This window comes from Melospiza melodia, chromosome 1 (assembly GCF_035770615.1).
Source record: "Melospiza melodia melodia isolate bMelMel2 chromosome 1, bMelMel2.pri, whole genome shotgun sequence".
NCBI lineage: Eukaryota > Metazoa > Chordata > Aves > Passeriformes > Passerellidae > Melospiza > Melospiza melodia.
In genome coordinates, this window is record NC_086194.1 from 157,833,908 (window position 1) to 157,849,832 (window position 15,925).

Here is a 15,925-nt window from a genome sequence, read left to right on the forward strand (position 1 = left end):
GGGATTAAATAGGGGTAGAAAGCCATGCTCATCCCACTAGCTTCACAAGGTTTTATCAGATCATAAAAGAGCATAAACTGCCAGCTTCATTTTCCAGCAGTCAACAGAGAAAGATCCTTATTTTTTGAGTTTCCTAATGCCTCCCATGATCTGGGAACTTCTGCGGTTCAAAATGGCTGGATGGGTAGAAAGGAGGTGAGAGACAAGTACAGCCTCCATTGTTATCATGCAATTTTCTGTGCTTAAGATGTACCTTCATCAGAAATTAAAATAAAACTCCTCCTGCTCTGAAGAAGCTGATAGCAATATTTGTCTGGGCATTTTAGAACAGATAAGATTCTTGAGGTTTCTGTGTCTTCTATATCCATAAAGAGATGTAAGTGCTACCACTCAAATGAAATTAATGAGAATTAGGCACCCAAATGTATTTGTGGATTTGAACCCTTATGTTCTAATTACTGTGGCAATTAAATATGTGGAAAAACAGGTTCAGCTGCTGGAATCTTGTCTACACCAAAGCCTGGTGAAATATTCATATTAATTTTCTTTCTAGACATGGCTTGAGTTTGCACTGATGACTGTGCAAAACCTTTCTCGATTGTAGAGGACATGTACAATATGGAAGGCTCTGAAACTAAACCTTGTGCACTTGGCTTAGAAAAGATTGTAAGATACATATTCATGAACTGTGTCTTGCTGAGTGAGACAAGATAGTTACAAACAAAATAATAAATAATAAAAATAACCAAATCTTACTTAATGTAAATAGTAGAATATAGAAGAAGCTGATTTTTCCTAAACTGTTTCTGTAGTAGATCTTCTTAAATCAGCTGTTCACTGTGCTGATTTCTGAAGGCCACAAGACCATATAACCAATATTTCATGCAACAGCATATACATCTCAATTATTTTTTTCATAAGGAAAGAAGGAAATAAAATGACTGTCTATTTAATTTGCAGACTCTTTGCTGTTTGAGGTCAATATAATTACTGATATTATTCTTATGCATGTACACACCACTGAAGCACCAGTGTTAAAGGACACACCTTCATTCTGGATTTTCTAACTTCAAAGTAATGAAACCCTTAACTTCAAACCACAAAAATGAACTTTTCAATGTTAAGTACCAAGTCCTAGTGTCAGTGCATAGAACAACCTTGGCCAAAAAAGCCCAATTAGGCCATGTAAATGAAGTGCGTTTTCAGCCAGTCCTACTGGGAAAACCAGCTTTGTCTGAATGGCTGTAATTACAGTTGATGGGGAAGGGGGAAAACAAATTTGCTATGCATGAGCCCTTACCAAGTAGGCTTTTTTTCTTCTAACACTTGCATATCTACAAGAATGGCACTATGAAGGGAAGGGAAAAAAGACTTTGTCCTTCTACGAGTTCTTTTTCTCTTCAAGAATCTCAATGATACATGAAGTTTGCTATGAGAGAGGTGCTCCTTTCTCTGATACTCCTTTTGTTTACTTTTCTCTGCCTGACAGCCTCACTGGGCTGCTTGTCATAATTAGCAGCCTAGGTACACACATCTCCATAAAAGCTGTACTTCGTAGCTTGTTTTAAGCCAGTATTTCCATTTTTATATTTGGGTCCCCTCTTTTGATTTACACCCTCAGAAAAGCATGTGAAACTCAAATCAAACAGTGATGTGCAAAATTCCCAAATCAGTGTCTTTTATAGACTTTCCGAAGTGTCACTCTCTCTTCTCTGTGTCTGTTCTTGAGAATGCACGCCCCACTGCTGGTCTGGATTCACTCTGTGTATTATATCACCTGCATTCCTCAAAAAGAGTTAATTTTTCAGTGCAATAAATTTACTCATCTGAATTCATATCACAGTGTGCAGCTTACTCGCTGTATCTCTGGATTTCTACTTGGGCTGTCTATCTCCTGGCAAGGAAAAACAGGGCTCCAGACCAGTATGATTACCTCCAGGGATGCTTCCAATGTGCCATTCTGGCTTCTGTGGCTAAGGGCTCATTAAGGTCACATAGCTCTTTCTTAGATATAACTTTCAAATTCTCTGCATTTGTTTTATGGCTGTAGTTCTTAAATAGTGCAGATTGATTTCTGCCCATATCGTATGCATCAGTATTTCAAAAGGATGCCTCTTCCCACAAATATAAAGCTATTAATCACAAATGTTCTATTTATGAGTGACTCTTTCATATATTAGTCATAATGTAGTGCATAGCTTTATTTCCTTTATTTAAAAATAGCTAATGATCCTTATTTCAATTAGTATGTTAATGTCAATAATATCAGTGTGTTTTGCAATGGTAAAGAACTAAGAGAGAAGGGATTGGTCAGAGATGAGTTACTTGGTTTGACAGGATTTTTGTTTTGGCTTGTTTGTTTTTTTTTTTAATTCCATTGATGCATACACTGACTGGAAAAAAAATACAAAACCATATACAGGAAAATTGCACAAACTACCCAAGTTTTTCACCAGCTTATTAAAGGTATCTCTGGCCATTGTTAAAAAGGAAGTTTTAGCACATAAATATTTTAGTATGTCATAGGGTAACTGTCTGTTTTATGTGAGCAATGAAAGGAACTAAAAGCAGTGGAGTCAGGAAGGAGAAAAAAAAAAAGAAGTTGTAAAGACTACTTTTTTTGCCCTCTGTGGGATCAGTTTTCCAGGCATTGAAGTAGACAAGGACGCACATGTTTTCTGGGTGATGATCTGCACTTCACCACATCAAGATCCCAAGTGTAAACGAATGCTGATCCACCAGCATTATTTTTGCCTGATTCATGCTGTGCTTAGTAAAACCTTGCATACAGGCAAATGATCCAGCTCCTGAAGAGTGAGAGGTATGAACAGAAATGAGGTTTCTATGTGAGAGAGCTGAACCAAGTGAGCTAAGCCTGCTGCTGCCTTTGTAGGTTGTGCTCTTCCCTAAAGGAATGACTTTCCACAGGAAAACTCTTTCAAGACTGATAACCACTGAGGAAAATGAAGCAAACTCCTGAATAAGTTTAAAGGATGCCTACTGTTGTTTCATGTTTTTCGACAAAGGCGCTGGCACTACCATTTCACAACTAGAGGATGTGGTATATATTAATCTTGGTGTCAACAAGCCTTAGTGTTAATCAAGGTGGCATTCTTGTTAGGTTACCTGTTTCCAAAGACTAACCATTAAAAGACTTGTGGATGGATATTAATTCTTATGCAGAGGTCAGACAGAAAGCGGGTCAGGGTGCGCTTCTCACTCAGATCAGAAAGCTCCTTTGAGTTGTCTCAGACCAGGAACAAGTTATAGCAGTCATACAGACTGGGGAAGAATAGTGAAATCTCCAAAAGGAGGAACTGGATCCTAGGCAGCTGGCTGTAGCTGGCCCTTCTTGATCAGCGGGATCAGACCGATGACCTCGAGAGGTCCCTTCCAGCCTCACATTCTATGAGTCTGTGAACTTGCTGATCTTTCTTCCTTTTTGCTATAAAAATCCCCTAGTGGTTAATCAGATCTTTGCAAGATGGACTGGCTCATGATACAGGGGGTAAGGCCAGATTAAGGTCAAGCCCTTCCTTACACAAAGGACTGAGCACTCTGAAAGTTAGATAAATTAGTCTGGTTGAATGTAGCTATTGGGGGGTTCTTGTGTGTGCTTAGAGGTTTCACAGGAAACAGAGAGAGATCGCTAAAGACCATTTGTTACATGGCCATGTTTACCTGAAGTGACTTTCCCTCCATTTGTAATTGGAAAATAGTGACACCATCTTGGTGATTTTACCAATGCACTATGTGTCTGAGACTTCCAAGAGCTACTACTTTACCTCCTGGGCCATATAATTGTGGCTATGAATTTGAGGTTCATAATGGAATGGAAAGTGCACTTTTTTACAAAGTGAAATATACATATTTGCAAGATATTTTCTTTTCCTAAACTAAATCTGAGACCTTGCATCATTAGAAATGTGAATAAATCTTTTTTTCAATAAAAGCATGTTGTTTTTAGTCTGTCACATTAAAATAAAGATTTGAACATGGTTAGAAGTCACAAATGGAAAAGAAAAAAGTATTTACAAGAAATCACGTGAAAGAAAATTCCTTTTGAGCCAAACACTTCAATTGTACAGAACTGTTGCTTTATATTAGGAGACACTGTAGAGAGTTTTACCATTATTATGTTCAGAACACTGCAATTATACAGCAACAAACCTTAGGAGTAAGATTGAAAAATACTTGCACATAGGACCTAATGTAAAAACTGCTAAACTCACTTATAGCTTTTTTTTTTTACTTCAGCAGACTTTTAACCAATCTAGATTAACCTTCCCAGAAACGCTGGAAATGCTGGAGGCAGGATAAATATGGAATTGAGGGAGGGAAAGGTAGTGGCTCTGTCTGGCAACAGGTGATGACAAGACAGGGGGCTCAGGTTGTTTTGATTTGCTGATTTTGCAGTTGAGATGCGGGAAGAAATGTTGCCACTTCTTTTATTGATATTTGTTAGGAGACACTCATTATGTATTACTTCATATGAATGTGTATGTGCATGTGAGGCTTTTCAGAGCTTTGGATGAATGCCTTTTACATAGCATTTTTAAGATCAAAATCTATACAATTATGTGGATTCCTGCATGTAAATGATTTTAGGGAGTCTGGTGTTATAGCATTTTTAATTTTCTAGTAGATTTTATGATAGTGTAAAGTGATAAATTATCTTTTGCGGCTGCCAGAGTTATTTAACTATCTGCAGACACACCATTAGCAGGAGCAGTCTGTGCCCGGTCGGTGTTCCCCATCCCTCCCCGGGAGGCTGCTCCCAGGGAAAAGGGTTTCCAGGCAGTGCTGTGCAAGGCCCTTTTGGCAGCAGTGCCACCGGGCTGCGGGGAAGTACCAGCCAGCCACGGTGTGCTGCAGTCAGGGGGACGTTCTTCTACCCCGCAGTGGAGAGAGCGACCAAACAAGCATTGCTTATTATTGACTTTCCATTGCTACTGGCCTGTGTTAAACCCAGTGACATAGAAAAGAAAGGTTCCATTTCCCATTACCAGATATCCAATCCCCCTAGAAAACATCTGTTGAATCTGGGATGATGCCATGGTATTAGCTCTTCAGTTGCATGCTGTTTCATTGGCTGTTCTCAGCGCTGCCCTGTCTATCACAACGCATAATCTCTTTTCAGAGACGTTTCAACCACATCGTTAGAGTCCCCAGTCCCATTTCTTTGAAAATCAGTGGTAGTTTTTAGCCTTTGGCACACAATTTGAAGTTTAGAAACTTGACTCTGTGCAGGGTGTAAGACAGGGAACAAAAGTTTCCCGACGATTTCATGTGACAAAAGTTGTGCAAAGAAAAGACGTGGGTCTGCAGAAATTCTGCAAGTTGCCGTGTCTATGGTCCCAAGAATCTCGTACCGGAGTGCCTCAGACACGTAACTAAGTGCTTCTCAAAATGTTCATTACTGAAGACAGTATAAGAGAACTGTCTTTAGAATTCAAGTAATATACTACCAATCAGAGGGAGAATAATACAGAAATACTTTCTTGATGATGTGTGCTAAAGCAGCAGGCATTTAAGAGCAACAGATGTCAATCTCTGAGGTTTTTTAAGGAATTGCAATTTATGACGTGTTAGGGTAAACAGTTGGATTATATTTCTGAAATGCATGTTCCATCAGGTAAAATCATTGTGATTATAGGCCCTAGTACTTTCAGTAAGTTATGCACTAAAAGGCTGAAATTGTAAAACAAGTATGCTTATGCTTTACTGTTAATCCCTCTTTGTATCTACGCTGAGTAAACTACAAGAGAAACTGCATTAAACAATAAAGGCAAAAATGGCATGTTATGTCATCTTGATAAACAATGACTGTTATACTGTTTTCCTTCAAGAAGCAACTGTGACTGGCCTCTGTACTCTCCCTCAATGGAGAATGTGCCTGACTGTAAAAAAACCCGGAGGATTATTTAGAAGTTACTTTGTTCATGCCTCTCAGTGAAAGCAGCACTTTGTGCATCTTCTCGCTTTGCTGTTTTTCCTTCATTTCCTCAGCTCTTATCGATCACAGAAAGCAGAACTTGTTTTTTTCAAAAACAACCTACTTTCATGCAGACTACAAGTTTTGAACAAAATGAAATAAAAATTCTTTTAAGTGGTTTTGGACAAGTTTGACAGGAGAAGATAATAAATGAAAACAAATCTACAATATTTCTCCTAATGCAATTTGTGGCATGTCAATGTCAAAGCATTCTAACAACAAATCAACAAATATCTGAATGAAAACAATATACATAACTTATTTTCCTATATTGGAAACAACTGTCAGACAATTATTGTATGACTTCATGAATTAGTTGGACTTTTTGAAATATTCCTGCTAGGAATAAAATCTAAAAAAAAAAAAAAAAAGGCAAAAAAGCAGGGGCAAGTCTATATGGGCCTTTGAGCCTGAACATATTGTGTAAATCATAAGCATATGCAATGTATCTAAGCCATAAGGTAAAAATTTTCTTTGTAAATTATTTCATAAATAAATAATTTGCCTGAAAAAAGTATATAAAAATATTTTTTGCCTTTGTTAAGTTCTCTACAGTTATTTGTGGTGAATATAAACAGATTCATATTGACATCTTCATGATCTGCTTTATTTTAACTTGAAATGCAGAATGTATCATGAAAGCATTTCTAATAAAGATACGGTAACAAACTTTTTCTGAGAGATAGAGTATTTCATTAGAGTTGTCTACTTGAAACTATGAAGACATGTTGTGTCCTTCTCATCTTTGTTTATGAATGGCTTTGCGGTTTCATTTTAAAAGTGCATGCACAGAGATACTTATGTCCTTTAAAAACACATCTCTATAATTCTGCTCCACAGGTGGAAAATGGTGTCTTTGTTATCGCACTTTACACACGTTGAAATCTGTGTTTCTGCTGTTATTGGTCTTCACAGTTTGTCTGTCATAATGGGAATAAAATTTAGGAAAGCTACAGCCACACATAAGAACTTGCTGGGATTTAAGGTGCGGGGGGCATCATTTCCTGGTTTAAAATAAAAAGACATTAATAAGTCTCACCAGAGCAGAGAAGTATAGGGAAATAACTCTTCTTTAAATATTTTCCACTCAAGCCCTGCTTGTAAGATGCTTAGCCAAGTAACCTGCCTATTTTAACCCTTCCTATGCAAGATATATGCCAAGTGAACAGTCATTTGGAGCCAACATGCTCAGTAAAAATAAAAAAATGAAAACTGTTGAGAAAAACATGTTTGAATTGATATGACAAAAATACTTGCTTTTCAGAGTTCTGTATTCACTAAAGTTTGTGGAAGGGGCTTGTCTCTTTGGCTGTGGTTCAGCCATGGCATTTGCAGATTGTGAAAAAGTAAATTTATGAAGTCAGGAAAGGCTGCCTGTGCACATATGAGCGAGGGGCTACCAAGCATGAGGTACTTAAGTATCGAGGCATACTTGGTAACAAACTTTAAATTTTGGGATTACTTTCCCTCCTATTCAATGTATGCCTCTGCAGCTCCAAACTCATTTTCTGTGGATGGGTACAGAGGGAATACCACACGAAATCAGTGAGTTCCCCTTTCCCTGTGTCGGGGATCCTACTGTGTCTGCCTAATCATGCAAACTTCCATTTTCAACATGACAAGTTCACCTCTTGTATGTGAATTACTGCTTTTCTATTCATAAAGTGCTTTATCAGACAATCCTACAAAAGAACTTGAGGGAGAAATGTGTTCCTGGGTGATTTACACAAGCAATTACTTTACAAATCTGCCAGTGGATTATATTAAACATGTATGAAGAATATTTAAGTTTGGAGCGAGGGCTGAGAATGCCATAAGTTTTACAATAGGGTTTCATTTGCGTCACCATGTATCTCTGAAGGTTTTATGCTTTACACTTTACCGGTGTTTGAGAGTAAAATTGGAAGGAAAAAGTTATGCAATTTCAAATATTTGGGGGGAAGCAGCTTCAACTCTCCAACTGTAATAATTTAGCCCTTTTCCAGGTTCTTCCTTGAATAATGTTAGTAGTTGCAAGCAAGCAGAATGCATCTATTTGAACGCGAAATCAGCTTAAAACAACTTGCACGGGAGGAAAAGCACGCCATATAAAGTCACCTAACTGCAGAAAAATTGTGTCCAAATGCCCAACAAATGTTTACATAGTTTTTAACGCCTACTATATTTGGGATTTTAAAACCCTTTCATAGGAACCTTTTATGTACCAGTTCTCCTTGGAGACAGTTTTTACACTGACATGCAGACTTCTGGCAGTTCGTAGTATGGGGGATATAAGAGTATTTCGAATTGAAAAAGTTCTGCACGAGGAGGAAAACTTGTGAGGTTTTTTTCGGATCGGCTCGAGGCTGACCTGCGACCGGTATCAAAGCGCGGGCGGTAACGGGACTGTTCATCGCTCAGCCTGGGAACTGCCTGCCCACCCGCCTCAGCACCCGCACACAAACGGGGGGCACGGGGCAGGCACAGAGGTGACACCGACTCTGCAGGGCTGGGGTCTCCCGAGGGCGGCAGCTACCGGCGCGCGTGGGTCGCGCCTTTTATCCCCACCGCCACCGTTTCCAATCCCGCAGGGCAGCCGCGGGTCCCAGTGACAGCCGCGGGCACAGCCGCCTGCCGCGGGCCGCGCTGGGGGCGCGCCTGTGGCCTGCGGCTATCCCTGCTCCAACTCGGCGCAAGTCCCCGCGGCCGCGGGGCGACGCGCCCCCTCAGCTCGCCCGGCTCGGCGGGCCCGGCCCGCGCTGCCCGTGGCCGTGGCCCGGCGGCGGGCGGAGGCGGCGGCGGGGGGCGGCGCGGGCCGCGCGGCGGGGCCGCCTGCACTGTCTCTTTAAGGGCGCTCCGTCTGGGGTGGCGCTTTCCTCCGCGAAGGCTCCTTTGATATTAATAGTGTTGGTGTCTTGAAACTGACGTAATGCGGGGAGACGGAGGTCCTGACAAGCGATAACAGTCCCGATAACGCGCCGGCCGCCCCGCGCTCCCAGGCCGCCGCCTCGCTGCCGGCGGGGCCGCCGCTCCGTGCCCCGGCCCTCGCCCCCCGGCCCGCCGCGCCCCCGCCCCCGCGCCGCACCGCACCGCCCGCCGGCGGGCCCGTCGCCCCCTCCCCGCCGAGCGGGGCCGAGGGGGGAGGCAGCGGCGCCGCGGCCCCCCGCCCCCCCCACTCCCCGGCCACCGCCACATAATCCGCGTCCAACTCCGCCGGCAGCAGGAGACGGTTCATGGCTCGCGCCGCGGCTCCACCATCTTCCAGGCTGCCGGGGCTGTTGCTGCCGGTTAATCAACAGGTAAGCGCGGGGGGGCGCGGGCGGGGGCGGCGGGGAGGGCGCCGCGGCCGGCGGGCCGGGCGGGGGCGGCGCGGCGGCGGCGGGCGCGGGGGGGGCGCGCGCGGGGCGGGGGCGCGGCGCCCACGGCAGCGTGGCGTGTGCCCGGGGGGGCAGCGGGGTGCACCCCCTCCCCCCAAAATACCCCCCCCCAAAAAAAAAATAAAAACAACAACAACAACAACAACAAAAGCGGCGGGTGGGTGGGCATAATCCCAGGCAACGGGGGCTGCTCGGGTTTCACAGGCTTCTCTCGGTGCATCACCCCCCACCCCCCGCGCCCCCCATTCCCCCCGCCGGAGGGTCAAAGCCATGTGTGATGGCTGGAAATTGGCGACTTCAAAACGGCGGTAGCCCCGCTGGAGTCGGGAGGGTCAAGTTCAGCGGCGGCGGCGGGCAGGGGGAGCAGCCCCCCGGCGCGGAGGCGGGGAGGGGAGCGGCGGCGGCCGCGGGCTGGTGCGGCTCTGCTCTGCCCTCCCCTCCGCGCCGCTCCGCGCCTTATCTCCGCGGCCGCCGGTTCCCCGGCACCGGGGCGCTCGGGGGGAGGGGAAGGGAGACGCGGGGGGTGGAAGTAGAAGACGAGCACAGAGGGTTCGCATCCGATGGGCTGCAGTCGCACAGTCCTGCCGCTCCTGCCGCTGCTGGAAGTTTTAATGGGGATCATGACAAACGGGGCACAGAGACACCATCATGAAGAGTAGTAAGTTTGGGAAAAACTTTTTTCTTTTTTTTGTTTTTCCGTTTTTTTCCCCTTTTAATTTTTTTCCCCTCCTATTTTTCCTCTCCTTTCCCTGGGACACATCGGGAGAGGCCGAGTGCGGAGCGGTGCTGCTCCGGGAGAAGGGCTTGGGATCCCTCCCGGTCGCACCGGGGTAGCAGGCGACATAGTGGTGGTGGTGATTTTTTTTTGTTTAGGATTTTTTTTTTTTTTTTTTTTTTTTTTTTTTTTTTTTTAAATCAGAGACACAGAGACGTAAAACTTTTCCCTCTTAAAGGCGAAGCCCCACTGCCAGCACTGCGTCCCCGCGCCCGGCTCTCCCTGCCTGCCACAACTTCGTGGAGCGTCTCACCTCCCCGCCCCCGGCCCGGGGGCTGCGGCGGGGGCTGCCCCCTCTGCAGCCACCCGCGTGTGGCTTTCGAAGGGAGCAATGAATGGAGGCGAGGCCGGGGCTGCAGGGCTGCGCTGCGGTGGGCGCTCCGCGGCCGGGGCCGGTGGGCGATCGTGGCTCCGGGGCAGCGCAGGGTCTGGCCCGGGACTGCGGCCGCTGCGCGCTGCCCTGGGACACGAGAGGCTCCCCCAGGGGGCTTGACATTTCGGGGGCTTTGTTTATCTGCCTCCCTGCTGCAAATCACGGAGCTCAGACACCCCGGCACTCCTACGCGGGTTCTAGTGGGGCCCGCTAGTCTCCTTTATCTTTTTTTTTTCCACGACCGGTTGTGCTTTCTATCTGCAAATGGGAAACTTCTCCAGTGCCCTGACTGAGCTAAGCTGACTAAGTGATAAGCGGGAGAGACGTCTTCCCTCCATCGCTTCTTCTCTGCCAGTGCGAGCACCTTGCCTGGCAGAGCAGGAGCCGGGTCACCCCAGCACTCTTGGGGAGCCAAGGCGACAAGTCCCTTCCGAGGGGGAAAGATTGTCTAGCAAAGAAAATGTAAGCTTCAGCCCATGCTGCCTTCACTGCTCTTACACTACGCAGCCCACTTTGAATGCTGATGGAAAGAGACAATAATTTAATGCGTCTCAGGTTATATTTAATTGAGTTCAGTAAAGTCTCTCAAGGAAGCATCAAACTTTTTTGTCATTCGGGCTGTCTTCAACTACGCGCAGCCGAATCCTGTGGATGTTGGTGGCATCATGTTACTTTCCTGTTGGTTTTAGTAAAAGTTGAACATTTAGAGAAGACTGCCAGAGTTAAAAATGCAAGGGGCAGCAAAGGAAAGTAGTGGTAAGAGCCAGTTCCTGACGTGGACAAAATGAGAATAAAAGTTACAGTAGTCTTCTGAACTGCAGTCTGTGTTTGCCTCATGTTCACAATCTGTGTGTTAGGTTAGACAGCTCTCTCAGATATTCCACCAGAGTGACATTTAAAAAAACAACCTCCAAAAGAGTGAAGGTTGTTTTTTTTTTTTTTTTAAAGTATTCTGGGTGTATGAGTAAACACACGGTTTGTGTGAGAACATCAACTATTTCCTGTAAATTGTGATGCTGACAGGACTGTCTGGAAATGATATCAACACTTTGAAAGATTTTTTCTTTCTATTTTAACCACTGAATGAAAGTCTGTTAATAATATGGTCAAACCAAAGAAGTGGAACCTTTCTCTGTAATGGGAAAAAAAAGTATTTTTCTTTTTTCCTCTTGAATAATGTATACCTGCCTGAGGTTTGCCGCAAAGAATCAGTGATTCTGAAGTTCAGTAGTGCATCAGTGCCTGTATACTAGTTTATCCTCAGACTGTGACAACAGAAGTCTGCTTCACCTTTTTAAAATCAAGGGAGATTAGACATGAGAAAACAGTCAGTTCCTAATCCACCCTGTTCTGTCTGATTATCGCTTTTTTTTTTTTTTTTTGGTTGCGTATAATAACTTTGTCTGTTTTAAACTTTGCATATACGTAGTCACAACAAAGTAAGTAAAGGGCAAAGTTGCATCAGCTTTTAAGTTTACATGTATTGCCTGTGATCCTCTAAAACAGACTCCAAATAACACTGAGCAGTCTTTGCCTGTGAGAGCATGGCTTTTTTTTTTTTTCATAGCACTGTTAATAAAGGAAAAGAATGTAAATGACAACTTCACAGATCTGAGACTTCTTTGGGCATCAAACGCGATGCAGCCAGGTTATCCTTTCATGTTTTTAATGCATTTTTAGTATAATTTATATGGTAGCTTTATGAGTTGACTTACATTTTTATCAGTGAGAGTAAATTCAGTAACGTTTGATGAATCCCTAGCAGGATTATTTTCAATAATATCTTCTCTAGCATTTGTAGTAAACTTTCATGGTGCACACTATTATCATGCATGCTCTGGCTGAGTGTAAAGAACGCTCTTATCCACATATCGTGATACTGCATTTATAACAGCAAAGTACTAATTCTTGTCTGTGGACTGGAGTGTCTGTGACATGCAATTGTTTCTTGTCAAATCTGTGTATTCCAATCGTATTATATTTTAATGCTAGTTGACACACTGGGTTTTGTATTTTCAAAGCATTGTGCAAACAATGAGTAATTACTTTCTGTTCATGCGAATTACCTCTTTTAGCACTTTATCAGCCAGTTGCTTTGAAATAAAACTATTTTACATTACAGTGTGAAAGAGTTAAAAAATTAGCAGAGACATTTAGGAAAAAAACCAAAGTGTAATTACAACCAGGCAACTTTTGGTACGTATTTAAATTTTTCTTTTTATGTGGAACTTTCCTTCTAAGGCTGGGGGGGCTGTATGTATATGAATATTTATGTTTCTTACAAACTCTTGACAATATTTTAATGTAATAATCTTAATGGAAACATTCTCAGATCTTAACTGAAGCCACACTGGCAGTATCGCTTTAATAAAGGTTTGTGGGTAACACCAAATATAACATTGTGAGAAAGTTTATGGTTAAATATTTTTGAACATGATCGGCTGGGAATCTGACAACCCTTTTTGTTAGGTGAAAGTATAGTGGAAATGAATTGCATTTTTAATGCAGTTTCAAGTAGAACAAACTGCCACCTGGTAGTGAAAGTATTGGCCTTGAACAGAAATATATTCTGATTAAGGTATTCTAACTGGTGTGTAAAATGAAGCCATTCATTCAGTAAACTGACAACTTTCCAGTTGGTGTTTGCCCTTACTTAATTTAGTTTCCTCAACACAACTAGTGAGGTAGTCTGGGTCTGTTTTTGGCAGTCCTGGGCAACTGTAAACTTGGATATATTTGTCCCAAATATTATAGTTCATGAGTTAAAAAACAATTGGGTAAAAAGAATAGCAGGCAGGTAAGAGGAAAAAAAAAAAGAAAAGGGTTTCTTTTTTGTTTCTGAAACTTTCTCAAGTTCTTACCTAGTAAGAAAACAATGCTATTTTCAAATACTGTTGATTAATAATATAACCAGCGTAGTCTGCACCCATTTATTGTATAAATACCATTGCCTGTTGACCTTTGGATACATTAATTACAGCATATCTGGTCTAGGTTCTATTATTTTTGTCTGTCCAGAAGATAAATAAAGGTGCCCTTTCCAGTCCTTCTGGAGAAGAACTTTTTTTCTTGGTATTGTCATGAATTATGGAGTTTTTTTCCTGCCCTGTGCCAATGAAGTTCTCTTTTGACTTTAAAAGATAGGCTTACATCCAAAGAGAGAATATTTGATAATTTTAAAACTATTTGCGCTTTTTATGGTACGTACAAACTTTCTGGGCTTTGCTTTTTTCGGATTGCGTGTTGCTAATTAAAAGAAAAGCACAAAGAGTTATATTAGATGATGTGAAGGATTAAAGTACAATTACACCATTAAATAGTAAATGTTTACAAGGGCAAGACATGCAACTACATTTTTCAGATAATACTTATTATTCACTCCTTGATGTTATTTTGCACCTAATCAATAAAGGGCCTTCCAGAATGCAGCTCCTTCGCCAGTTGTACATGTGCCCAGAACGCAAGAAACGCTGCTGGGGCAAAGGAGCACAGGGAGGGGAGCAAAGTGCTGGCATATTACTCTGACTTCTTGTCATGCAGACCAAGGCACAAATGAAACACGGAGTAATGGGAGGATAGCTCCCCTAGTCTCGATTTAAATCCCCAGTGGACATTTTGTCACACACCAAAAGCGTTGCACAACCGAACACCATTCCACTTGACGTGTTGTCTGGAGTCAGAGGAGCCTCTGATTTGGCACCACGGAGTTTAGAAGACTATGATTTAGGTGAACTGGCACAGCTGTGTGTAAGAAACTTATAGCTATTATGTTTTATTCATGTTCTGTGCTATCAGATTCTTATTTTCTAGTACCTTTAAAGTGGTTCTTTAAAATTTTATAATAACACCACCAATGAGAAATACATCTAAAATTTAACAGAACTTGCCAGTCGTTCTATCAGTGATTTTTAATATGGTCCTGCTGCATTAACTAAGGAATCTAGTTCCTGCTGGGGATCTCTGTATGTGGATTTAGAAAAGCTGTTGAAAGAAAATGCTTCATAAGATTGCGTCGCTGCCACGGGTGGCGCTTCCGTAGGACGTTTCTGCAGAGCCCTCTTGGTTTCATCCCATAAAGTTCGGTGGAACTTTTCCGTCTCGTAAGGGATGTGTGTGAGTACAGCAGCTACAGTAAGACTTTCTGCCTTGAAAATAGAATTATTTTGAATTGCAAAGTTTAGTCCTAATAGTAATTTTTACTGTCTTAGCTTCAGTTGATGCATGTCTAATTTCTCGTAAGTCTGCTTTCTTTCCAGGCTCAGATCATCTTTACTCTTTTCCTTTAAATTTATTTTAAAATATTTAATTTTTAAAATGTTACTAGCCCTTTAAAACCCAGTAATAAATGCTTTACAAGTGGCTAGACACCTTCCCTGGTGGTTTAATTTATACAAGCAGGAAACTTTCTCTCCTTCTTTCTCTCTCTCTTTCTTGTTTTCTTTAAACCAACTGACGTAATGCCAAACTTTGCTTTAAAAGAACAGACAGAAGTAATTGGTAGCTTTTAACTTTTAATAATGTTCTGGGTTGGTTTTAGTGGCCAAACTGCATTTTTTTAAAATATCAAGTAAAAACGGGCTTGTGGCCTGAGGAAGAAAGGCCCTGTTGATGCAGTTATTTTTATTCTTGTTTTTCAATCTGTTATTAAAAATCTTTCCTGCTGAGCTCTGCTGGATTTCTCCAATTGCTCTTTGTGATGGCTGGTGCATTTCAGGTTACGGTAACTTAAACTGTTTTCTGATTTTTACGTTTCCCCCCCGCCATGGGCACTTTGAGATGCTTTATCCTTTTTTTTTTTTTTGTTTTGTTTTGCTTTAATTTTATACCCCCCAGCATTCCTTCTGCCTTGTCCAGCGCCTGACTCCTTCTTTCAGAGAAACAATTTATTTTGATTCAGAGAGAAATAATATGTTAAACATACCTTTGATGGCTGTTCAATAAGTATTATTTTCCAAGTATGAGTGTGTTTTACACCTGTTAGTGACGCTGATTAGGAAGATACTAGCTAGCCATTGCAGAACACATAAGAGATGTTATCTTTCAGTGTCCACTTTCCGTGCTTTCTCCACCCCGTGTCTTAAAGCTAAACAAGATTTTAAAATATGTTTAGTAATAGTTTCGAGTGATCTGTATCTATTTGTATTAACTTGATATTAGAAACAAGAAAACCCAACAAAATGATTTTTAAAAATGACTGTAAAATCCAGTCAACACATTTTTTCCTCATTTCTTTATTTTGTTCAGGGTTTTCTGTCTCTTTCCCTTAATTTCTTTTCTACATCTGCTGGGGTTTTGAGCACAAGCAAACTTTCTACAGTAAAAGATGGAGTTGGGCAATAGACTTCCTTGACGAAGTTGACGTCAGGACGACTTCATAAGTTGGCAAGTAGGAAAATCGTTCAAAGACTGAGTTGGCTTGTGCCAGT

General features: G+C 42.3%; 1 protein-coding gene across 6 annotated transcripts in view; it reads left to right on the top strand.

Moving 5' to 3' along the window:
• The first annotated feature begins 9,156 nt into the window (after positions 1-9,156).
• TRPS1 (transcriptional repressor GATA binding 1) overlaps positions 9,157-15,925 on the top strand; it is a 211,201-nt gene continuing 204,432 nt past the window's right edge. For 3 of the 6 annotated variants that reach the window (XM_063173314.1, XM_063173355.1, XM_063173362.1), the window contains exon 1: positions 9,877-10,009. Coding sequence is in view for 1 of the 6 variants with exons in the window: in XM_063173338.1 (XP_063029408.1) it covers positions 10,000-10,009 (10 nt within the window). In the remaining 5 variants the exon portion in view is untranslated. Of the gene's footprint in view, positions 9,274-9,876; positions 10,010-15,925 lie in introns of those variants that run through there. The other 3 variants (XM_063173323.1, XM_063173346.1, XM_063173338.1) reach the window with 3 other exon arrangements.